General features: G+C 49.0%; 1 protein-coding gene and 1 long non-coding RNA gene across 4 annotated transcripts; one reads left to right on the forward strand and one right to left on the reverse strand.

Moving 5' to 3' along the window:
• Positions 1–4,207: 4,207 nt before the first annotated feature.
• On the reverse strand, positions 4,208–20,731 carry NMRK2 (nicotinamide riboside kinase 2). 3 transcript variants are annotated; one of them, XM_050715665.1, is made up of 8 exons: positions 10,545–10,580; positions 10,210–10,251; positions 8,658–8,748; positions 7,389–7,560; positions 5,797–5,868; positions 5,185–5,291; positions 4,680–4,765; positions 4,208–4,575 (listed from the first exon to the last, which is right to left on the reverse strand). In XM_050715665.1, the coding sequence occupies exons 1-7, from the start codon at positions 10,560–10,562 to the stop codon at positions 4,680–4,682; spliced, it is 588 nt and encodes a 195-aa protein (XP_050571622.1). In that variant the 5' UTR covers positions 10,563–10,580; the 3' UTR covers positions 4,208–4,575. The 3 variants fall into 3 exon arrangements, with proteins under 3 accessions (XP_050571622.1, XP_035423984.1, XP_035423985.1); XM_035568091.2 differs by lacking the exon at positions 10,545–10,580 and adding an exon at positions 7,761–7,809 and having other exon boundaries at positions 10,210–10,363; XM_035568092.1 differs by lacking the exons at positions 10,210–10,251; positions 10,545–10,580 and adding an exon at positions 20,681–20,731.
• On the forward strand, positions 13,994–18,087 carry LOC126913577 (uncharacterized). Its single transcript, XR_007709159.1, has 4 exons — positions 13,994–14,117; positions 15,358–15,546; positions 15,671–15,745; positions 17,480–18,087. It is a non-coding gene; the product is annotated as an uncharacterized LOC126913577 (long non-coding RNA).
• Positions 20,732–21,343: the final 612 nt, after the last annotated feature.

Consider the following 21,343-nt stretch of genomic DNA (forward strand, 5'->3'; position numbering starts at 1 on the left):
GCCCGTGCTGTAGGGTGGGGTTGGGGTGGCGGGGAGGGGGTGCGTCTGTGAATTAGGGAGGGTCCTGGGGGGTGGGGAAGGCCTGGGGAGTTTACGGGGGGATCCCTGCCCTTTTCCCCAGGACCCTCCCTAATGGGGTCCGGGGAACGAGGTCCCGAGTCGCTGCAGGCATGCGGGGGCCGGGGCCGGGTTTCTGCCAGGACCATCGAGGGGGTTCCGGCTGCCCACGCTCTGGAGAGACGGAGCCAAGACGAAGCTGAATTTGATCTGGGGGAATCACCGGCCAAATCCTCCTGCGAGCGGGTGGCGAGTGTCCCTCTGGCTCCGAGCACCACGGCGCAGGGGCAGTGGGGTCCAGATCCGGCCGCATTTAGCCAGGACCGAGCCCAAACCCCAAGGGCTTTGGGGGGGGGGACCCACTGACCCCATTGCCGGGGCCACCCGAGGCTCCTCTGGGCACGAGAGGGACGCGGGCACGCCATGGGGACACACCATGTGCCCCCGCTGACGTGCCTGCGGGGTGTCGGTTTCATCCCAGCTCGCGGGGCATGCGGATGGGGGATAATTTTAGTCATCCCTCCTCTCCAGCCAACGCGCTGGCATCCAGGGCCCGAGGGCGACAGCGTGACCGCACAGCGCCCCGCGCACGGGGCCTCGGGCAGGATCAGTGCCACGGCCCCCCGGGGATGGCGGGGCTGGGGGTGTACGGGGCTGGGGGCGGTGGGGTCTGGCTGCGGGGCTGCTGCCGCCCCGTTCCCTTGGGTGCTCCTGGCAGCCGGGAACTGGTCAGGGTGGGAGCTTGGTGGCCCTGGAGGTGCTCAGGACCCTTCGGTGCAGCCTGCAGCTCAGGGCCAGGCCCTGGTTTTCCTCACAGGCCTCCCGGAGCCTGGCTGCTCTCCCCCTCCTTGGGAAAGGTGACGCCGTGGTGGCTTTGGGGTCTGGCCGGGGAAATTCAGAGCTGGGGAAGAGAGCCCAGAAGAACCAGGCTGGTGGGGCTGGGCGGTGGTCACTGGTACTGGTGGGGCTGGGCTGTGGTCACTGGTACTGGTGCTGCTGGCCCATTTGGGCCCATGAGTGCTGACCTCACGGTGGTGACAAGGCTGGGGGCTGCTGTTGGGGTGCCATTTATTAGGGTTACAACTGTCCCCCCACAGCTCCATGTCCATACAGGTGCGACAACAGGGACAGGGCCCCCTCTCCGCCCCCCAGCTCCGTGGCAGGAGTTGGGGGCTGCCACTGGCTGAACCCATCCCGATTCCCTCTGGCTGCCCCTGTATGTGGGGCTGGTGGCTGGGAACCAGCAGGGACACCGCTTTCTGCCCAGTTTAGCTTTCGGTCAAGGGGTTTTGGGGTCCCCGCTGGGCAGAGGGGTGGCCCACAGCCCTCTCGCACCCCTCGCATCAGGGCCGGAGCTCGGGTGCTGCCAACCAGCGGCTGCTGCATTTCATCCGCTCTGACGTGGCCTTTTGTCAGCAGAGCCAGCGCACGAAGGGATGTATGGAAATCCTATAGCCACAGCTGTTCCCGAGCTGGACAAAGTTCACATAGTGCTGAGGCTGCCGGGGCGCCTGTCCCACCATGGGTTTTGGTTTCAGGCTCCCCAAAGATTTCTGGCCATGCAGCCCCAGCCCTGCTGCCCCTGTGGCCGCCGGGCCTGGGGGTGGTGGTGCTGGGAGCTCCCATCCCGCTGGGTGCCCGAGGTATCACCAAAATTTTTGGAAACCAGAATCCAGGGCAGTTTTGTTGCCCCCCCCCCCCAGTCCTGTGCACAGGCTGGCTGGCCTTGGGGGGGGTTTAAATGACAGCCTGCTGGCACAAGGTCGTGATGTACTTACTGTGTGTGGCTGTAAAGATGGTGGGGAAAAAAAACAACCAAAAAAACACAAACAAACAAACAAAAAAAAAAAAAAAAACAAACACCTTGCCCTGTGTTGGAGGATTTACTGGAGAGAAGGTGTCCAGGAGGTCAGTACTTAAGTGAGTCAACTACCGCTCCGTACTAAATCCTATAGGAACTAAATTTTCTAGGGGGGGGGCTCTCAGAAATGCAGGCCTAAAATGCGGTTTTTTTTTTAGGCTTTGCTGGTTGCTTCCTAGAGGGCAGCTCGAAGAGCGCAATGCCTTTTCCCTTAAATGTCCTCACGAGGACAAAATGGTTTCATGCAGCTTATCAGGCGCGGGTTAAACCTATCTGCTAGCACAGGGGAACCCTTGTGGCACTCGTCCCGTGCCAAATTCCGCTGGGACTGCTTTTTTCCATCAGCAAGCGGGAGTGCAGCTCGTCTGTGGGAAATGCTCCATGTGGCGATGCCGAATGGACTTACAAGGTATCGGTGACAAGTCCCAGCGCTCCGTCCCTGGCCTAAGCATTCCTCAGGTTTGCCATTGACAAGAGCGCTCCGACATGTAACGGCGTAATTATAGCTTGGTGGGTGCCTCCAGGCACGCCTGGAGCGGCGCACAAGGAAATAAATATGCCTTTTTATAGCTCGTGGAAGCATGGATGCCGTCAGCATCCGCTCCTCCTTCCTGGCCATGGCGTCCCCGCTGCGCAGGGTGGTGGCCCTGCCTTGCTGCTGCTCTCCCTCCTGATTTAAAATGATTTAACTTTTTAAAAAAATAAAATTTTAATGATTTAAAATCCAGTGAGACAGCCTTGGTGATTCTGGGGTGACTTCCTGTTAACCCGTGGCAGCTGCCTTTCTGGAGCGACGTTTCTAATTAAGGCACATCCGAAAATCTGATGCGAGCCGTGCTGATGCTGCGGCCGAGTTATGTGAGCGTCCGAAAGATCGCCGCCCTCGCTCCACGTGAGAGGTTTTGTGCTTTAACATCACCGGCCCTTTATGCGTGGTGCTGCATGTGCTTTGGTTCATCAGCTCGATGGCACTTCCTATCTTTAGCCCCGCAGTATTTTGATAGCCGGCTGACAGACCTCAGCACGCTTTACCTATCTCCCCACCAGATTTCATTACTTATGTGCCTGCCTAAAAGCCTCGTGCAGAACAGCAGCCGTGCTCTTCCTGAAGGAGGGAACCTGGGCAGAGCGTTGTTCCCAAAGGCCCCGGAAAGCATGTGATGAATAAAGGACAATAAAGACCTACCGCTTGGTTTTGCGTCAGGAACAATATCTATCCCCCCTTCCTTTCTACAGCGTGTCCTTCTAGGTAACATTACACTCCATATTACAACTTATTTCAATGTTCTCATTGTGTTTGCCTCTTCCTTCTCTTTCGTGCTCTCTTGCTTTGAGTGGGAAGCTTTTCTCATCTCACCATAACACTGAGAAAAAGCCTACCATCAGAAAACCCAATCAAACTCTTTCCACGGGTCGTTTATTGATGGTTTTGCTGGAAAGGGAGGACACGAGAGATCTGTGTCCTTTCACCGTACCGCAGGGTTTGTCTTAATGCAGGGTGTTCCTATACCTGTTGGGGCGTGAGCTCCTCTGCAGGACATTTTGAAGGCAGATCACCCAGTGGGGTAAAGGCCTGCTTTCTCCAGCACAGGCTCCTTGGAACACTTCCACATGAAGTTAACCAGGAGTCTATCAGTAAATTCACACGCACTCCAAGGAGACGTTTGATCACTGTTTGTTTCAGCCTAAAATTAGGTTGGCATTTTCAGTACTAATTCCTGAGAAGAGATTCCTCATATAGCACAATCTTAATGTCATTCCCTATGAAAACCCACAGATTTTCCTGCTGGATTTTCAATTCAGTAACACAGCAGTCCCCACCTCACAAAATTCAGCTAGCTGGAGAATTTAGGACACAATAACTCTCGTCTGGACTGCAAAAGGCAGAAATGCAGGCGTCCGCCCAAACCTCTCACCTTGGGAGCACTCCACAGTTCTGTGAAATGGGCCACGGTATCTCTGCACGCTCATTTGCCTGAGCACAAAGTGAGAAATGCAGACAAGCTGAGGCTGACATAAAGCTGGTTTCACACCCGTGATTTAAAAATATCCGCGGTGCTGTTCACGTCCCATGATCGCCTCTGAGACTCTCACCCTTGTTGGACACCCGAACTATGTTTCCAGGCTGGAGTTATCGCTTAAAGCAAGGCTGCCTGAAGCTGCACAGGTATGGTTAGCATGAAATGTCAAATGCCACGAGATGTGCGGGCTGCTGTTGTACTGGTGGTGGTGTGCGTGCACCTCTTTCTACTAAAGGTGATCGACATATTAAAATGGGAGCTCAGAAAAGAGATTTTAAATAGATTTTTACTGAATTTGAACGATGACGTTACAAACAAGCCATTACATAAAGGCTTAATATCTGCAGAAGCATATAAGCAAGAGAGGCAGTTGTTTTCCAAATGCATCTCTACTTGTCCCACCATGAAAATGCATTTTCAACTTATGTTTAAGCCAGTGGAATATAAAATAGGAAAATTAAAAAAAAAATCCTGTCCATCACAGCTGCAAATAACTTATCTTCATTTTTCAATTATATACAAAAGATGCTTTCCAAAGGGCAGTGTAAGAAGTGTTTACACAAATAAACCCCAATTCTGACTTCCAAGTACTATTTACATCATTCTGTACACGGGTCTTTCAGGTCTTCCGAGACCCTGCAAAGCAAGAAGGAACAGTGTGACCATCCGAGCATAAAAACAGATTGTTTCCAGCAGTCAGCCCCTCACATTTCACCCCCTTGGAGCAGGAATGTATTTACCTATAAGCAGTTCAAAAGCTTGTTCTGAATATCTTCAAAGACTTGATTGTAAAGCTCATCTCTAGACTTCAGTCCATCTAAATAAACTGAAAGAAAAAAGACAGAGTCAGTCCATAGGCTTCTACTCGGAACAAAGTTTATATGTAGATTAGTTTTTTAGTTATTTTACTGGATTAATCCAAATGACGACTTGTTTTCCACTTCTGTTTTCCAGAAAACAGAACCCTTCTGAGAAACCTATGTCCCCCAAAACCTCTTAACCCATTATAAAGTTTTATTTTTCCTTATAATAAAGGAAAATATTCTTATAATATAAAAACAAAGAGAAGGAGTTCTTAGCTGTAAGACTGCATATATTTATCCGTCCAGAAAGTAGGCCAGGACTACAACTTAGTAATAAAAATAGCGCCTTGCATCATTACAGTTAAAGTTGCCTTGATTACATTACTGACTTCCTTAAAATCCAGAGTATAGTACCAAAGGATTTGGGTTTGGAGAGCCTTACCAACATTAACACCGTTGTCCTCCATTTCTTTCCTGTGCTTTAAGTACATGGGCCAGACGTGTCCATCGAAGAGCCCGGGGGGGTCAGGGACAGTGTAGTTGCGTGTGCTGCAAACGTGGAGGTGGGAAGCAGCGTTAGGACCGCGGGGACTGCACCCTCGTGCAGTACCAAAGCCTGACGTTAATCTGACAGCTGCGTGCATGTGAGAACTGGTTGCTCTTATCAATAATTGGCAATAGCTTCCACATTTTGCACGAAGTTTATTCAAACACCCAAAGGAATATGGAATGTAGTGGCAGGCAAAGCGAGCATCGCTAGGGGTGCGCTGGGGCTCACGAGGGAAGCACGCAACAAAACTGCTCTCTTTGCACCCCTTAACAGATGCAATCTTGACAAAACCCCCCCAAAGGGGGCAGCCAGAGCTTCAGTAAGCGCCACATGAAAGTCTCTTCCTCCAATTAGATTAAACTTTTTAACTGTAATTCCAATTTGCAAGTGACACAGATACATCCTGATGACAAGAAGATGCAGGTAGCTCAAAAGCCTGCCTCTCTTGACTGCAGCAGGCAGTGTTTTTGGGGAGGAAGAATCAAAGTCAAAGCATCTGCTTACCTTCTCCTCCTTTTGCATTCATCGTACGGAACTGCCAGGTAGTAGCGTATGTCAAAGAGGTCTATCAGTGGTCTAGGGTGGGGTGGAAAGAAAGAACGTGTCTATTTATTGCTTTCTGATAGAGAAAAGTGCTAAGTTACCCCTGAAAGCCATATAAATCTTTCTGCTTCTTACATGTATGACTATTGCAGGCAATTCTGCTTTTCATTAAGGCAAGTTCTGATCTATGGCAGGTTTATTACTTGCTATAAAACATGAACAATGTGAGCTTTCAGAGGTCAGAACTCTCCCTCCCTCCCCAATATCTGCTACGAGTTACTGGGGAAGATTAGACGTGGGGCTAGGTGGGCCTGGGGGGTGAACCACAGCTCTTGCTCTATCCGCTCAATTTTGTTTGAAGTCAGCTGAAGTTTTAGCTCCTCAGTCTGGCACAAACAAACTTATCATCATGCAGAAGCGAGCTGTCAAAACGTGCACAGAGAAACAGGTTTGGTACAGGTTCCTCCAGAAACCCAGTCACTGAGCTCCACCGTGGCTTACAGAGTTGCGCTGCTATTAGGCTGCAGAAAACAAACCCTGAAAAAAAAAATCTAAAAAGCATAGAATCATAGAATGATTCTATTTTAGAATCAATCTATCATTTAGAATCATAGAATGATTCTAAAATCTAAAAAGCAGAATCTAACCTAAGCAGCTAGTTTGACCCTGGTGGGATGTCTGGAAAATGATTATGGTGTGAATTGAGCAAGCTCTGGGGAATATAAAAATATATAAAATATTCCCCAGACGAAGGGCAGGCTCCTGCTCCCGGGACGGAGCACTGGGGTGGTATTTGTAACCTTCAGGAGAGGTACGAGCGTCACCTCCCAAGGGACGGGCCAAGAGCAGCAGGTGCTGTGCTGGGGCAGCCCGCAGCTGGCCGCGCTTTGTGCATGCAGCCCAGGGCTGCTCGTCCTGTGGCACAGCTCAGGAGGAATTCCACTTTTGCCAAGTGTCACGCACAGCTTGTTCTTGTAAAAGTTTTGTAAACAAAGCCACAGCTTGGAGCCAGCCCTCTGCTCGCTGTGTTTATAGCACACATTTTTCTGGAGTTTATATATTTAGCTATTGGAAATCTCCGCTCTCTCCTCTACTTGTCTTCCCAGCTTCTTGCCAAGCATTTTTTCCCCATATAAGAATGCGAAAAGGTTGATCTTTGATCCAACGTACAATTAATTACTCGGCTGAATTTAGTCAGCGTTAAGCAAGCACATATACCACATGAGAACTATTCCTGAAGCCCACGAGGGATTCCAAGCAGTGAATGCAGCACTGATTATCTCCTTGTTCTTATCAATGACCTTCTCAGGTCATGGTTTAGGCAGTGCGGTGGGAGAACAGGAGGGAAGGAGAGCTTCCTGCCCTACCCCAAAAAAGCCACTGTGTGCAGCCCGGTTTTACCAGCAGCAGATTTCTTACGCGTGAGAAATTCTTAAACATGATACCTCAGAAGGAGAAGGAAGGGTGTATTAGTAAAAAGGAAGTTTTAAGTCCTGGCACTAGTCATCTAGCGTTCCTCCCTGGAAAGCCATTAATAGTTCCCCAAACCTTACTTGTAATTATAAAGCAGGAAGCCTTCAATGACCAAAATATGGATATCTTTGGAGGCTGGCTCTTTAGAGCCAGGCGTGACATTCACCCCGTGGGAACGGGCAAACTTCACTGGGTTCTCAATCCAGGCACGCACAGTGCTCACCATTGCCTCCATATCCAAGGAATCCAACACTAGTTAGAAGAAAGGGGGTGGGTGGGAAAGAGGTACACAATCAAATACCTTGAACCACACAGGTTTGAAAGTATAATATATAATGAACTTGTAAATTTTGAAATTACAATTAATTTACTATTAAAACTTTAATAATTAAAAAGAAATACTTAGGAAAAAAATATACATTACTGCATCCTATAGCGAACACTGCTCTTACCATCCCATTGTTTAAAGCCGTCTTCCCCGACTTCTATTTGATCTTGTGGCTGAAATATAGTGAGCAATAAAACATTGCTGCAAACTCAGCGTGATCAGTTACCTAAGATCCGATCACAACCTGGACGCTACCACAACACCCAACAAAGTGTTCACTTAACGAAACCACTGCCGACCTTACTGAGATCAAGTTAAAATTTTAAATTCCCGTTTTTCACCAACCCGAGAGCTTTGAAAAAGCATTCTTGGCTCAGATAAGCCACATGTGACAAAGAATTTGAGGTTGACAATTTGGTATGCTATTGCTGGCCAAAACACTCCAGGTCCCCTATTTATAAGTGAGCAGGTAAAGAATTATTCCTGGCCAAACTATTTATAAACAGGGGGCCTAGAGCGAGCACGTGTGGACTTAATATGCCAATGCAGTGTTAAGTAACTTCGAGTTTACCTGACCAATAATAGATACCTGAACTCCTCCTAACATTTCTACCAAAAATACAGGGCAGCACAGTATAACTCGTGGGCCAGTGAAAGCTTTACGTGTGCCAGGTTCCACATCCTTATGGAAAACCATGTGGGACCTTCTCCTGCGCGCCGAGGGCTGGCTTCTGACCCAAATTCATGCTCGAGGCCACCGCCAGGGCAGCGCTTGTGGCTCGGCACCACTCCACAGGTGCAAGCCGCGCTGTGCGGGCTCTGAGGGCTGCTGGGGGCACATTTTTTAGGTGAAATGCGGAGAAAAGGCCCAGCTTGAGGGGTCCACATGGACAGGGGGCTTTTAGCTGAGCTACAGCTGGGTCTGTCCTGGGGACTGAGGGAAGCTTTCGGTGCCTGGGGCCACTGCTACGCGTGGGAGCGGCGGCGCGTGCCGGGGGCGAGCGGGAGGCGCCGGGCTCACCTTGAAGAAGTCGTCCTGGTGGACGACGCAGCAGTTGGGCAGCGCCTTGACAAGCCTGTTGGTCAGCGTGGTTTTGCCACCGTTGGTGACGCTGAAACAGAGAACGTGAGACAGGAACGGGATGAGGGACACTGGCACGGGGAACACGGGGATGGCGGACACGGGGATGGGGGAGCCACTTTGGGGTGCTGACAGGGACATGGGGCTGACGGGGGACACAGGGGGGGCACGGGGCTGACAGAGCTGCTTTGAGGTGCTGATGGGGACACGGGGAACACGGGGCTGACGGGGAGACACGGGGCTGACAGAACCACTTTGGGCTGCGCGCAGCCCGCGCGCCACGTTTGAATTTCCCGCCTCGGCGGAGCGCGCTGGGCGCTGATTGGCTCTCGCCGCCCCCCTCCCCCCCCCCCCCGCTCCGGCCGCGGCTCGCGCCGCTCTTAACTGCCGCCGCTTCCCGCGCGCGGGACGGCGCGTCCTTACCCCTCCCCCCCCCCCCCCCGCTTCCCCCGCCGCTGAGGGGAGCGGCCCCGCCGCCATCTCGGCCGCTCCGTCCCCTTGCCTTCGCGGCTCTCCCCGGGGCTGGGGGAAGCCCCGCGGGTGTTTCCGCAAGATGGAGGAGGGGGAGGGGGGGCTGAGCCCTTTCCCTCAGCTTCGGGAGTGGGCGTAAAGCGCCCGAACCGCCCTTGCTGCTGCCCCTCGTTGCCCCCTGACACTTCTGTTCAGGAGGCTGGCGTCCGTCGGCTTAAGGGGCTGCCCCGTGAGAGCAAGGCACGCGAAAAGTGCCTTTACAATTCACTAAATTAGTTGTGAATGAGGGAAGCTCCTTCCTTTTACAGCCATTCAGAGTTGTAGCCGCAGAACCTGCCTTAACACGAGACATCTGCACACCCCCCCCCCCCCCCCCCCCCAGACGGGAGAGCTGTCAAGCCTGACTGCACTTAATCTCTATTTTTTTAATCCAAAGGCTCACAAGATCACACGCTGTCCTCGACCTGCCTTTCGGCTCAGTCTTGCCTGGGGTCACTTTTGCGAGCTCCTCTGCAGTGAGTGGAGCGCTGCCAAGTTGCATCAGGCAGCCTGTCCTCAGCCGCAGGCCTGCTTCCAAGCCCTCCCTTGCTGCCGAACAGAGCTTTTTGTCCAATAATCCAACTCAAAGCAGTTCCCCCCCCCTTCCCCGTGTCCTTCAGAGAGGCTTTTAAAAGCCTAAATTAATGTTGAAAACATCCTTTTACAGAGTTAAGGCGCGCCATGCCTGTAACTTCACCTATGAGGCTATTTGCAGTACTTCTTTCTACTTCAGTCTATTTGCAATACTTCTTTCTACTTCAGCCAGCCTCCCGTTAATGCTATAGAAGTTTGGGGGACGCCTCCCTGCAGAGCTCTCAGTGTTACATAAAACACAAATTAAGAGCCAGCAATTTGTCGGTTTTCTAGAATCCCGTACCACGACGGTCCCTTATATAACCCCCAAGGCTCAGCTCATTTTACAGCAATTAGGCACAAAGGAAAAGCAGCGTATTAGATACCGATGACACCGATAGGAACTTACCCTCCGATGCCTATGATGTATTTCATCTCCGCAGAGTTGCTTCTGTAGCAGGAATGCGGCGAGGAAAATAACGCGGATGAGGAAGGCTGAAGTGACTTTTGGCAGCACAAAGCCGCTCCGGGCCCTTTCCCCCCCTTTTTCCTGCCCGTTTCCCCCCTCAGCCCTGCTCCGCTTTACTATTCCATTGAAGAAAAGGCGGGTTGAGCTTTAATTTATAGAGCCCCGCTGCAGCGCCCTCCCCGTGGCTTCCCCGCCCCGCCTGGTGATGGAAAAGCCCTATGACTATCATGAGCCCAAGATGCCATATTTTAGAGCCCGGATTAACCAATCCTCACCTCGGCATATAGGGTCATGCGCGCTGCCGCTGCACCTGTTTCTGCACCCCTTGCAGACCCCCACTCCGCTGCCCTTGCTGCCTTCGCTATAAATAGCTTTTTGGCAAGCCTTCCCTTTGCCTAAATTAGTAATGGGGTAGGTGAAAATGTCACCCCTTTTTACATTTCCTTTGGGAGATCTGGGGAAGGGTATGGAGGTGTGCAAGGATATAATTAAGTGCCTCGTTTTTTTTCCTTGAGGTCAGATGAGCTCTCTCTTTGCTTTCCTCCTCTTTTTCCCAATCCCACTTTGATTATTTTAAGTGCATCCAGGAACGTAACGAAAAAGGAATTTTTTGTTTCTCTAAACTTCTGATACGGGAACTAAAATATTTTTTTTCCTGTTTTTAGTAAAGCTGTTCAGAGAAAGGAATATGCAGATGCTGATGACTAAAATCAGTAAATCCACGATCTTTTAAAACTTTAGGAGGAACATTTTGAACCTTGGGCTTGTACGTCATACGTAGACACAAAGTCATAAAATTACATGCTATACAATTATATTACAGATATATATTATATAGATAATAAAGATATATATATATATAGATAATAGACAGATAATATATAGATATAGATAATATATATTATATATATATATTATATATATACAATGATACTAGCTTTCCTGAGGGCTGCCTATTCCCCAGTTCACTCATGTAAAGCAACGCTTTTCAAGATGTGTTAACTCTACCTGAACTTGAATAAATAGTTTATTTGCATAAATGCCTCTCAACAGAAATACATGTTGTAGAACCTGTGCTTTAGTTTTAATTGTTTCAGATACTTCTAAAATCTCTCTTGAAATATGTTAGGTAAAGCGGAGTTAGCAATAGTTCTGAATGTTTTTCAGATTAACATAATGATGTGAATCATACAGCATGCATTTTTAAATAATATCTTGTATAATAGAGTTTAAATCACCCAAACCACTGTGTCCTTTTTCCTTTTAAAAATTCTATGTTTCACACCTTATAAATATCCCCAGTATTTTGCGGACACCGATGACACCTTTTTCTCAAAATGGGTAACTGTGAGGCATCATTAATTTTTATTTTATTTATTTATTTATTTATTTATTTATTTATTCAGAACAACTGCCTCCATGCTGTATTTAACTTGAATTTCTCTGTTTCAGGCCTGAAGAAAGGTTTATGGCCTAAAAGCTTGTTTGCAGCACCTTAGCTATAGCAGTTGATCCAATAAATGATGTTACTTCTCCCTACAAATCTTGCCTGCCTCAAAGGCTAAATTATGTTCATCAGCCATAAGGTCAAGGCCTAGTGCTTTGATAAAATGAGCTGATCAGGAATAAATATGGGCTAAAAATTAGTAGCTGTCAGAGGCGTCAGATTCTGGAAGTCCTGCAGTGAAGGTATTGGAGGCAAGAAATTATTATTATTTTGTTTTTAAGAGAGAGCCTGGTAAATTTATGAACAGGATAATGCAAAGTGGTCTTTTTCAGTCTATTATGCTGTACTAATTCTGTGGGTTTAACAAATAGACCTCAGCCAGTGCTTCCACTATAATTCTTATATATTGTCAACATTAGTATGTTATTGGATTGTTTCTGGAGACTTCACCTGGAAGTTATACTTTTATTACCGTTACCAAGGTAGCTACGTAAAATGTTTGCTTCAGGGAAATTTGGATCTGGAATTCCTGAACATGAATGAGACGTGACTGTCGGGGAAGTTGGATTTCCAGCAGCTGCCCATCACAGCCTTTGCAATGGGGAGTCACCAAACTGAGTCACCAGAGCCTCAGCTGGCGTCAATTGTCATTGTGCGCTGAAGTGGAGCAATGACAATTTACACCAACTGACAATTTGGCCTAAGATTAGCCCTGTGCTCAATTTTTTCATGCCCTTCACTGTGTTTCTCTTCTGTCCATGAGCTAGGAAAATGTCTTGGTTAAAAAAGCAAACTGTGTGCTATACTAGTTTATATTTTACCACATTTGACCTTGTGTGCTAGGCAAAAACTGGAAGCCTTGGCAGTTGTGTAAAAGTTAGGTGGGGATACTGGTGTCAGCTTCCTTTGATCCGGTCTTCTTTATGTTGGAGTCCTGCTAATCCAAATATTTTTGGAATGTGCCAGCCTCCAGGTGAGTGAAAATTGTATTCTGCCCTGGTGTCCTTACTAATATGCACGTGCTTCAGAAACAGAACTTAGGTTTTTGCATTGAAAAATGAATATTTGGCCTAAGATCGAAAGAAACAAAACATTTATAGTATAGGTAGAAAAATAATAATAAAAAATATTGCAGTTAGCAGCAGCTGGTTTTAGTATTTGGCTGTGTTGTTCGGGATCAGTGAAATCTAGAACAGCGAAGTTCCACTATCTCCATTAAGAAAGTCAAAGCTCTGTTTTTTCTGAAAACAAATTTTCAAGAAGGCATTTTTTTTTTCCTCACTGTTCCAAATCTTGTTCTGTGAGCACTCAGTGTAAGAGCTCATTTTTTAAAGCCTTTTCTTCGTGGTCCCTCAGTGCTCCTGGGGATGTGTCTGGCTTTTCCTGAAGCTGTTTTTAAGCCACTTGTCTATGTTTTTCTATCACCTATATTCATAATCATGCACAAAACATCCAGTGAAATCATTTTCACCCACATAGCTCAAATTCTTAGATTCCTGAGTGGCCACAGCTTTGCTGTTGTTTTAGGAGGCGGCATGTGTCTGCCTGTGTTTGGAGATCTCAGGCATTTCAGCTGTCTGCTTCGTAAGAACCCCAAAGACCTCTTACACAAAACTGTCTGAAATGAATGGTGACAGTTACACTTACCAGCTACAGCAAACTTTACCCAACCTGTAAAAACGTCTATGCAAATGCCAAGTGTTCATACATTCTTTTTTTAGCAAGCTATGTTAGCCACGTTTCTCAGTGAGTTATGCGTTGATCTGAAACTTCCTTTTTTTGTGCTTGTTTATCCAGCAGATACGTTATCTGCTTGACACTTTACTAATACAAATACCATTCAACAGCGGTTTTCAATCAAAGATAGAAAATGTTCCCTCTCTTTACATTATTTTTAGAACACTGATGTTTACTAAAAGTTTAATATTAATCTCCTCTGTTAAAACTAAGATCAATTTGTCAGAAGATGATTTAACACTTGCGGAGCACTCATGTTGTTTCCCTGAGCTAGTTTAGTTTTTGTATATCCATTGACCTCTCTGTTGCAGGATGTGACTCATTTATTCTAAACCTTTAATTCAGGCTTCAAATCCTTCCCTAATCATAAGACATTGCTTATGGTATGAACAAGGTTATGCCAAGGTTCCTTAATGCTTTAGTTAGAGGCAGGGGGTGGGTAGCGGCTAGATGAGACAGCCTGCCAGCTGGTGAAAGAACAGTCAAAGGAATGAGAGTAATTTTCACTTGTGAATTTTTGAATTACAGGTTTATTTATTCTTCGCAGAACGCTGAGTTGGTCGGGTTTGCTATGAAAACCTTTCAACAAGCCTTTGGAGACCACACGTCTCAACAACGCAAAAACTTTGGAAGAAGACAGGCTTTTACTTTTCAAAAAGACAAGGTGAGAGAAAGTAAGAAGTGACACAGTAATTGTTAACTGCTAATAGCTAGGACAGCTAATAGTAAAAAAAAAAATAGGCTAGTAGAATAAGAGGCTTAAATACGATAATGCCTAACTAGCTGGCATCTTGTCCCAGTGATAAGCAGACTGTCTTTCAGGGTGCCACTGTCAGAGGTGATATTTTCTGCCACTGCTGCCGCTGAGCCCACCGCTGCCATTAGTGGCAGGAAGTCTGTAGTCCCATGGAGGAGGGAGAGGTGGAGCAGTAGGTTGGCTGCTCCCCTAACCCTAATTATGACCCTAACCCAACACCTACGTCACCAAATTCTCCCATGAACTACTGCTAACAAGGGAAGCCTTTTGGTAGACCTGAACTTCATTTGGATGCCATAACACAACCCCCCACACAACAGGACTCTGCGCTTTCTCTCTCACCTAACCCGAACCCGAACCCTTATTATGACCTGAAGCCAACAACTATGTCGCCAAATTCTCCCATGAAATAGTGCTCACAGCAGAAGCCTTTTGGTAGACCTGAACTTCCTTGGGCAGCCCTTACACAACCCCACACACAACAGGACTCTGTGCACTCTCTCTCTCCAAACCCTAACCCTAACGCTAACCCTAACGCTAACCGTAACTCAAATACTAATTATGACTCTAACCCAACACCTACGTCGCCAAATTCTCCCAACAGTGGTCACAACGGAAGCCTTTTGGTAGACCGGTGAGAAACAAAGTAGTGTTTTTGCGATAGAACGTGTTTTTGCAGTGGGAAATTCCACTAACCTTGCATATTCAAAAGTGATTGTGCAGGCATGACAGTAGCACAGCTGTGGGGAGTATGGTAAGCAGATAAGGGGAAGGCCCCCCTGTCCCAAAATAAGGATGGTAACTAAGAAAAACAGGACGAACAGTGCGAAATCAGTAAAAAACAAAAAGTCACGGGCCTTCTAGTCATGAGAGAAGAAGGAAAAAAAAAAAGGGAAAAGGAGAAATTAATGGTTGGTCAAATGAAATTGTACGTATATGGTATAGTTATAAGTGTTGAGTAGCTTGTGACCCTGTAGTACTCAGCCAGTGAGGAACCAGGGGAGGAATCAAGCATCGGGTAATAGGGAATATAAGGTTATGATAGACTTTGACTGTGTGCTCCTGCTTGCAGGATGCCTGCTATTGCAGTCACAAATAAAAATGCTACTTCACTGAGATATGTCTGAGCCTGTGTTCTTGGCTACAGAGTGTTTCTCACAAACTGGGGGCTTGTCCCGGATCCTGTTGCCTTCTGGGGAACCCTGTTACCACTGCAGCAGGAAGGCGTGCTCCGCTGATTTCACCGGTCCTGTGCCTTGGTGATGCAGAGAGCTGATGAAGGAACTGAGACTGGTTAAGAAGGCAGGATTGGTGAAGAGCTGGGGAAGAAAGGAAGGTAGGCACTCCAGTTTTGAGAATTGACCTGGTAACTCTGCACAGACCAAGGTAAGAAATATTAAATATTGCCTTGGGGATCAGGTAAGACTCTTGTGTGACGTGATTGAGACGTATTTCTGTAGGAAGCGAGTGTGGAGACCCGACACGTGGTTCTGCAGCTCAGCGAGGGGCGAGGCCAGGGACAGAAGAAGTGAAAGGTAAAGGTGAGAAAGCAAGAGTCTTGGGGAAATGTGGTGTACGGTACAGCAGTACGCCGGGGAATCTGGTTAACCCCTAAGTGTATGGTACTGCCTTGCACAGTAAAGTGCTCTGCAATACTCCCTCATTTTCTAGAACTGGAACGTTAGTGTGTGGTACCCTGCAGGAGGTAAAATTCTGTAACACACTGACAAGGGCTAGGAAAAATAGGAAATGAGGGTTCCAGGGAACAGAGAGATATCCTGGGGCAGTGCCTGCCAACAGTCCTTCTGGAAGAATGGTAAGAAAGTGGAAAAATAATACCAAAATGAGAGGAAATGATAAAAAGAAAATGATTAAGTACTGTGTATTAATCTGGACAAAGGAACGAATTAAGGAAACAGCAGGATTTTGGCCAAAATACGGGTAGGATGACAATTCAGGCTTTAAATTTATATGTAAACAAGAAGACTCCTCTTTCAGAGGAGGAATCAAGTTATGCTGCTTGCTGGGTGCAGGGGGTAAGTCAGTTTTTATTGAAAAAGGGTCAGGACCAGGAGAAAGAGGACTCAGAGAGAAGGACGGGTCAATGGGAACCCTTGGGTAATTTACCCCCTCCCTGTAATCCTAATATTGCACTGGTGGCAGCAGCAGCTGCTCCAGGAAGGGAGACGGGGACTGCAATTAACACTGCCCCTAGAGAAGGAGGGCACTTTGGGCTCTGGTAAGAATTAGAACAAGGTAGAAGAGATATTGAGAATTTCACCTTCCCCTATGCTCCCAGTACTAACACTCCTATGTATCCTCTTAGGGAGGTCCCAGGGAGGCAAGGACAACTAGGTTCTGTGACCCTGTGCAAGACTGGGAAAGAACCAACCCCCCCAGACTAGTACTAATTCTGACAGAGCAGAAATATCCGCTTATCCAACTGAGATAATAACAACCCACAACAGAGAAATCATACGAGAGACTTGGGGTCAGAAGGAGAAAGTAGTCGGGGATGAATCCTGAGGACCCGGTAGCCCAAGGGCTCTTTAAAGTTCATTTTGTGATTAAAGCCTGGCCAGATACGCAGAAAAAGCTCCAGAAGGTGGGAGGATAGAGTGAACAGTCACTGGAGACCCTCCTGCGGGAGGCCCTGAAGGTGTATGTCAGGAGGGGAGAGGAGAAGGAAAAGCAGGGAGCGAAACTAATGGTCTTCACAGTGTACCGGGTAGTGAGGCAGAGGATTGGGGATAGAGGAAGAAAACTTTCAGGGGAAGTCGAGTCCAGGATGGAAGGGAGAGGAAGAGAGGCGAAGGAATGGCATCCAAGGAAAGCTACCTGTGTTGCAGCCTAACTCCTAGCAGGGACAGGCTTTGAGATGTTCTAAGGCCGCCCACTTCCAATAGGAGTATCCGGAGTGGACGAAGGAGGAGCGATTGTTTGCTGTTATCAGTTCAGAATAGCGGAGTCAGGGCTTCCCAGAAAGCTAGTCCCACTGAGAGCCCCTGATAAATGAAACGGGCTCAAGGGTTGAGATAAGAACAGGGAGGTCACTCTACAGTTATCGTCACGGGCAAAACAGACTTAGCATAGGGAGATTAATAACATTTATTACCCATTGCTGACGGGCTGGAGCGGTGAGAAAGACAGAAACAAGCTGGGGGCACCTTCCCCCATCTCTCTGGGGGTAGAAGGGGCTGAGATAACAGTGCTACTTTCTGGGGACACCATGCTGAGACTAGGGCAATTGTTGTATGTACCTGAGGCAGGGTCACTCGTTGGGATCAGACAGGAAAGGAGATCAGACAGTAAAGAAGCGGATCAGACAGTAAAGAAGCAATTGACTACGTCCTGGAAACTTGGCTCCCCGGAACGAAGTGCTGACCTTTGGCACTTCTCCGAATTCAAATGGTGCCAAGCAAAGATGTGGGAGTTTCGCCATATGAAACCTAATTTGGATTGCCGGACCTGGGCAAAGGGAATGAACTACCTCAATTTGAGACAAAAGATGCTTTTCTTAAAAACTACATGTTTGGGATTTTGTCGTCTTTGTCATCGCTCAGGACCATTAGTCCATTAGGATCATTAGCTCAAACCCCAACCTTGGAAGTCCCGATCCATCCATTCCGAGCAGGAGATTGGCTTTTGATACGAGCGTGGAGGGAATTGAAACTGCAACCTGAGTGGGACGGACCGTTCCAGGTACTCCTGACTACTGAGATGGCAGTAAGAACAGCTGAGAAATGGTGGACTCAGTACACTCACTACACCCGGGTGAAGACATCAGTTGACCCTGAGACCTGAGAGACTGTTCCTAGAGGAGAACCTTTAAAATTAAAAATTAGGAGGAGGTGTGAATCATAGTTGTAAACTAACCTTTAACTTCTCCTTGGGAAAAAATAATGAATACCATGTGTAATTGGGAAAAAGAGATGGATTACATAGAGTGTTCCCAGGGTATTTTGGTTTTTATATTGGTATGTATATCGTTCTTCATACTGCTGGAAATTCAGGGGGCAATAATACTGACCCTGGATGTGGAAATGTTACCTGTGAGGGAGCGAATTATCTATGTTGTACCGAATATGGTAATTACGGGAATGTTAATATTCATTAACATATCCAATATTCTGGTGTTAATGCACACCAGACACAACATGGGAATCATCCTGTAATCAGATGGCCAGGCCTGAACGGCAAGGGGTGGTGTTGGCTACCTGGTAGTAAAGCCAGGAAGGTGTTGCCCCTAGAATGAGATGTATGCCCGCTCCCCTCCCCCCCAGTATTCGCCCCTTGACTTAATTCTCAGGGGTCAGAATCCAGCCTCAACATGGACCACAGAGGCCAACCAGGACATTGCCTGTTTCCTCTTCATCCCCTGAAAAGCGGAGTCACCCAGAGGTGGGCCAATAGACTACCAAGCCAAAACCCATTCCTTTTTTCCAGCTTTTCTCCACTCACCTTCCTGATCTAGCGCTTCAATTTGCCATGCTGAGCCAAGGCCACGTGGGTTAGACCAAGGAGAAAGAACAGACAAACGTGACAATCCACAAAGCAGTCTGTACCCTCACCCCTTCTTTCCTCCCATACAGCCAAGCCCCAGAACCACGTCCCCCAGCCCAGCACTGACACTTCGCTCACCTAACATCCCAAAGAGATGCATCACGCTCCCTGCTCCTGCACTCCGAGCATCTCCAGGTTCCAGGATCTGCCAGGATCTGGAACCGTTGGCATCTGGCGCGCCTCAGAAACGTGGCAGGAGATGCACACTGCTGTCACACGGTGCTTGCCAAGGCAAAACAGACTAACAAAACCCACCGACCAACTCACTGCCCACAGCGCCGTCCAGTCGCCCTCATTCCTCGTTCAAATTTCCAGCTTAGCCTGTGCCTGTGAGCCGGGCTACAAGAAACAAAAAGCGAGGGTCATATCCGTGAGGGACACACGAACAGTGCAGCTCCTCGTAGAGGACTCGAGCACAGAGACCGGAGCCAGAAAGAACCTTCAGGTCCACAAATGCCAAAAAGCCATGCACACACAGCAGCCCTGGCAGGGGTAATCACAGACTTGTCCTCCAGAGATGGAAAAGGTGACCCTGCTATGGTAACTAAGGTGACCCTGCTCAGCCTCTTGGTAATACTGCGCCTATGTGGCCAAGCCGCTCGCGGTGTGTATGAAGCTCTGTGAGTCCTCTGGAGAGCTACACAGAGGCCTAGATATATCTAGTGATTAAAATACAACCCAAAAGCATAAGTGTGCCCCGTCGCATCCCACAATCAAGTTGGCCACAACCTCTGCTAAACATCCCCCTGTTCACTGAATGCCACGCAGTCACACTCCGGAAGGCTGCAAGGTCCAAAGGCTCTACCGCCACCAAAACAGCAGGCGAGACCTCCAAAATATACCCAACTGTCCCTAACCCTGAAAAAGGCCACGCGGTACGTGCCCGCTGCTGCTGCTGTCAGACACACGCCTGCACAGGGAGCTCGGGCAAGCCCCAGCCCTGCCCCAGGGGGCACCTGCACAGCCCCGGGCCTGCCCCGACCGCCCCCAGGGGGAGCGGGGGCCGACGCGCTGCCACGGCGCATGCGCGGCGCCGCTCCGCCTGCAGTGCCGCGGTGGGGCCAGCAGGGGGAGCGCGGAGCCGCAGTGCCGCCCTCCGCCACCAGGTGGCACGCGGCGCCGCCGAGCCAGCCCGCTCCGCGCATGCGCGGAGGAGCCGCCCTTCCTAACTGCCCACGTTGCCCAGGCTCGGAAGCCGAGCGGCAGCGCGGAACTACATTTCCCGGCACGCCCCGGGAGCCAAGGCGGCCAATCGGAAGCGCGGAGCCCAAGGACCACAACTCCCGGCATGCTGCGGGGCAAGGCCGCCCCGGGGCCTGCGGGCGCCCGCGGCTCTCGGTGCCTCCCCCCCCGGCGGGGCCTTCCCTGCCCCGGCCGCCGCTCCCGGGGGTCCGGCCGGGGACCCCCCAGACGCCCGCAAGCAGCCGCGGCTGCCTCGTGCGGACCGGCCCCGGCCCGGGGAGCACAGGCAGCGCTGGGCCAACCCCCCCCCGGGGACGGCGATGCCGCCGACCGGGGCCGCAGCCACGGAGGGGGGCACGGGGCAGAAAGAAAATTGTTAAAGTCCTGTGCAGGACCCCGGGAGGTGTCCCGCTGTCCCTCCGTCCGTGTCTGTGCCCGTCCCGTGGGGAAGCGTTGCCTCCTGTAGCCACGGGCTGCAAGGCACAGGAGGAAGGAAATGAAGGGAAAGGGCACAAGCAGCGCGAGAGAAAATGGACGGACGGACGGACAGAGGGACAGGAGAACCACCCGGAGGGCAGGGAGCAGGGCAGGGGTGCTCGAGAGGGTCGGACAGGGAGCCCAACAGAGGCACAACTGCAGTGGGCACGAGGACGGAGAGTAATGGTAATTTTATTACCACTGCCTTCAGATATTTTTGGTTTGGGGAAATAAGAAACAAAACATACCGTATCAGAGATGACTCCGTTTAACAGTCTCTGCATTTCCGTTATTTGAAAGAAAAAGTCATGAGGATGAGTGCAGAAGTACGCAGCTATTGCCGACAGAGACACTGTAAGTAGGCCTCTCAGTATTGCTTTTGGTATCGCATAGGGAAAAACGTTAAGCCTAAAATTTCTCATCCGTAAGGCCTTGAAGGGCAGGCAGAGAAGGAACCCGATACTCAAAGTATGTCTCCTGAGAATTACATGGCTTCTGGTCTCACAGGATGAGGCAGAAGTATAATGAATTCCTTCTCCATCTCTCTGGAAAGAGCTTTTCTCTGTGACAAAAAGAAAAAAACAGGTTGTTATAATGCAAGTCATTACACAAAGCCACACTCAGTGAATTCACTATTACAGTAAGATCATTTTTAAATGAACACACTTGGGCAGCACTGTTACCAAATCAAACATAACATTGCACAAAATTCAACTCGAGATAAAGGAAATGGCAAGCTGAAAGGACACATACGTGAGCTAAGGCATCTGCAACAACGGTAGATGGTTGTCCACAGCCCCTGTATATCATCTGTGGGAGACAAAGGGATACCACAGAACTGTAGGGGTTGGCAGGGCCCTCCAAAGGCTGCCCAGACCCAGGTCTCTCAGCCTCTCCTCCCAGGGGAGATG

Source organism: Cygnus atratus, chromosome 26 (genome assembly GCF_013377495.2).
Source record: "Cygnus atratus isolate AKBS03 ecotype Queensland, Australia chromosome 26, CAtr_DNAZoo_HiC_assembly, whole genome shotgun sequence".
NCBI classification, from domain to species: domain Eukaryota; kingdom Metazoa; phylum Chordata; class Aves; order Anseriformes; family Anatidae; genus Cygnus; species Cygnus atratus.

Excerpts from the sequence above, each read along its gene's own strand:
- NMRK2 (XM_035568091.2), bottom strand. The coding sequence starts at position 10,235 with ATGAAATACATCATAGGCATCGGAGG. Across the intron at positions 7,810-8,657 it reads ACCAGGACGACTTCTTCAAG|CCACAAGATCAAATAGAAGT; the intron begins GTGAGCCCGGCG and ends ACTATATTTCAG. Across the intron at positions 5,869-7,388 it reads TTCCTGCTTTATAATTACAA|ACCACTGATAGACCTCTTTG; the intron begins GTAAGGTTTGGG and ends ACCCCACCCTAG.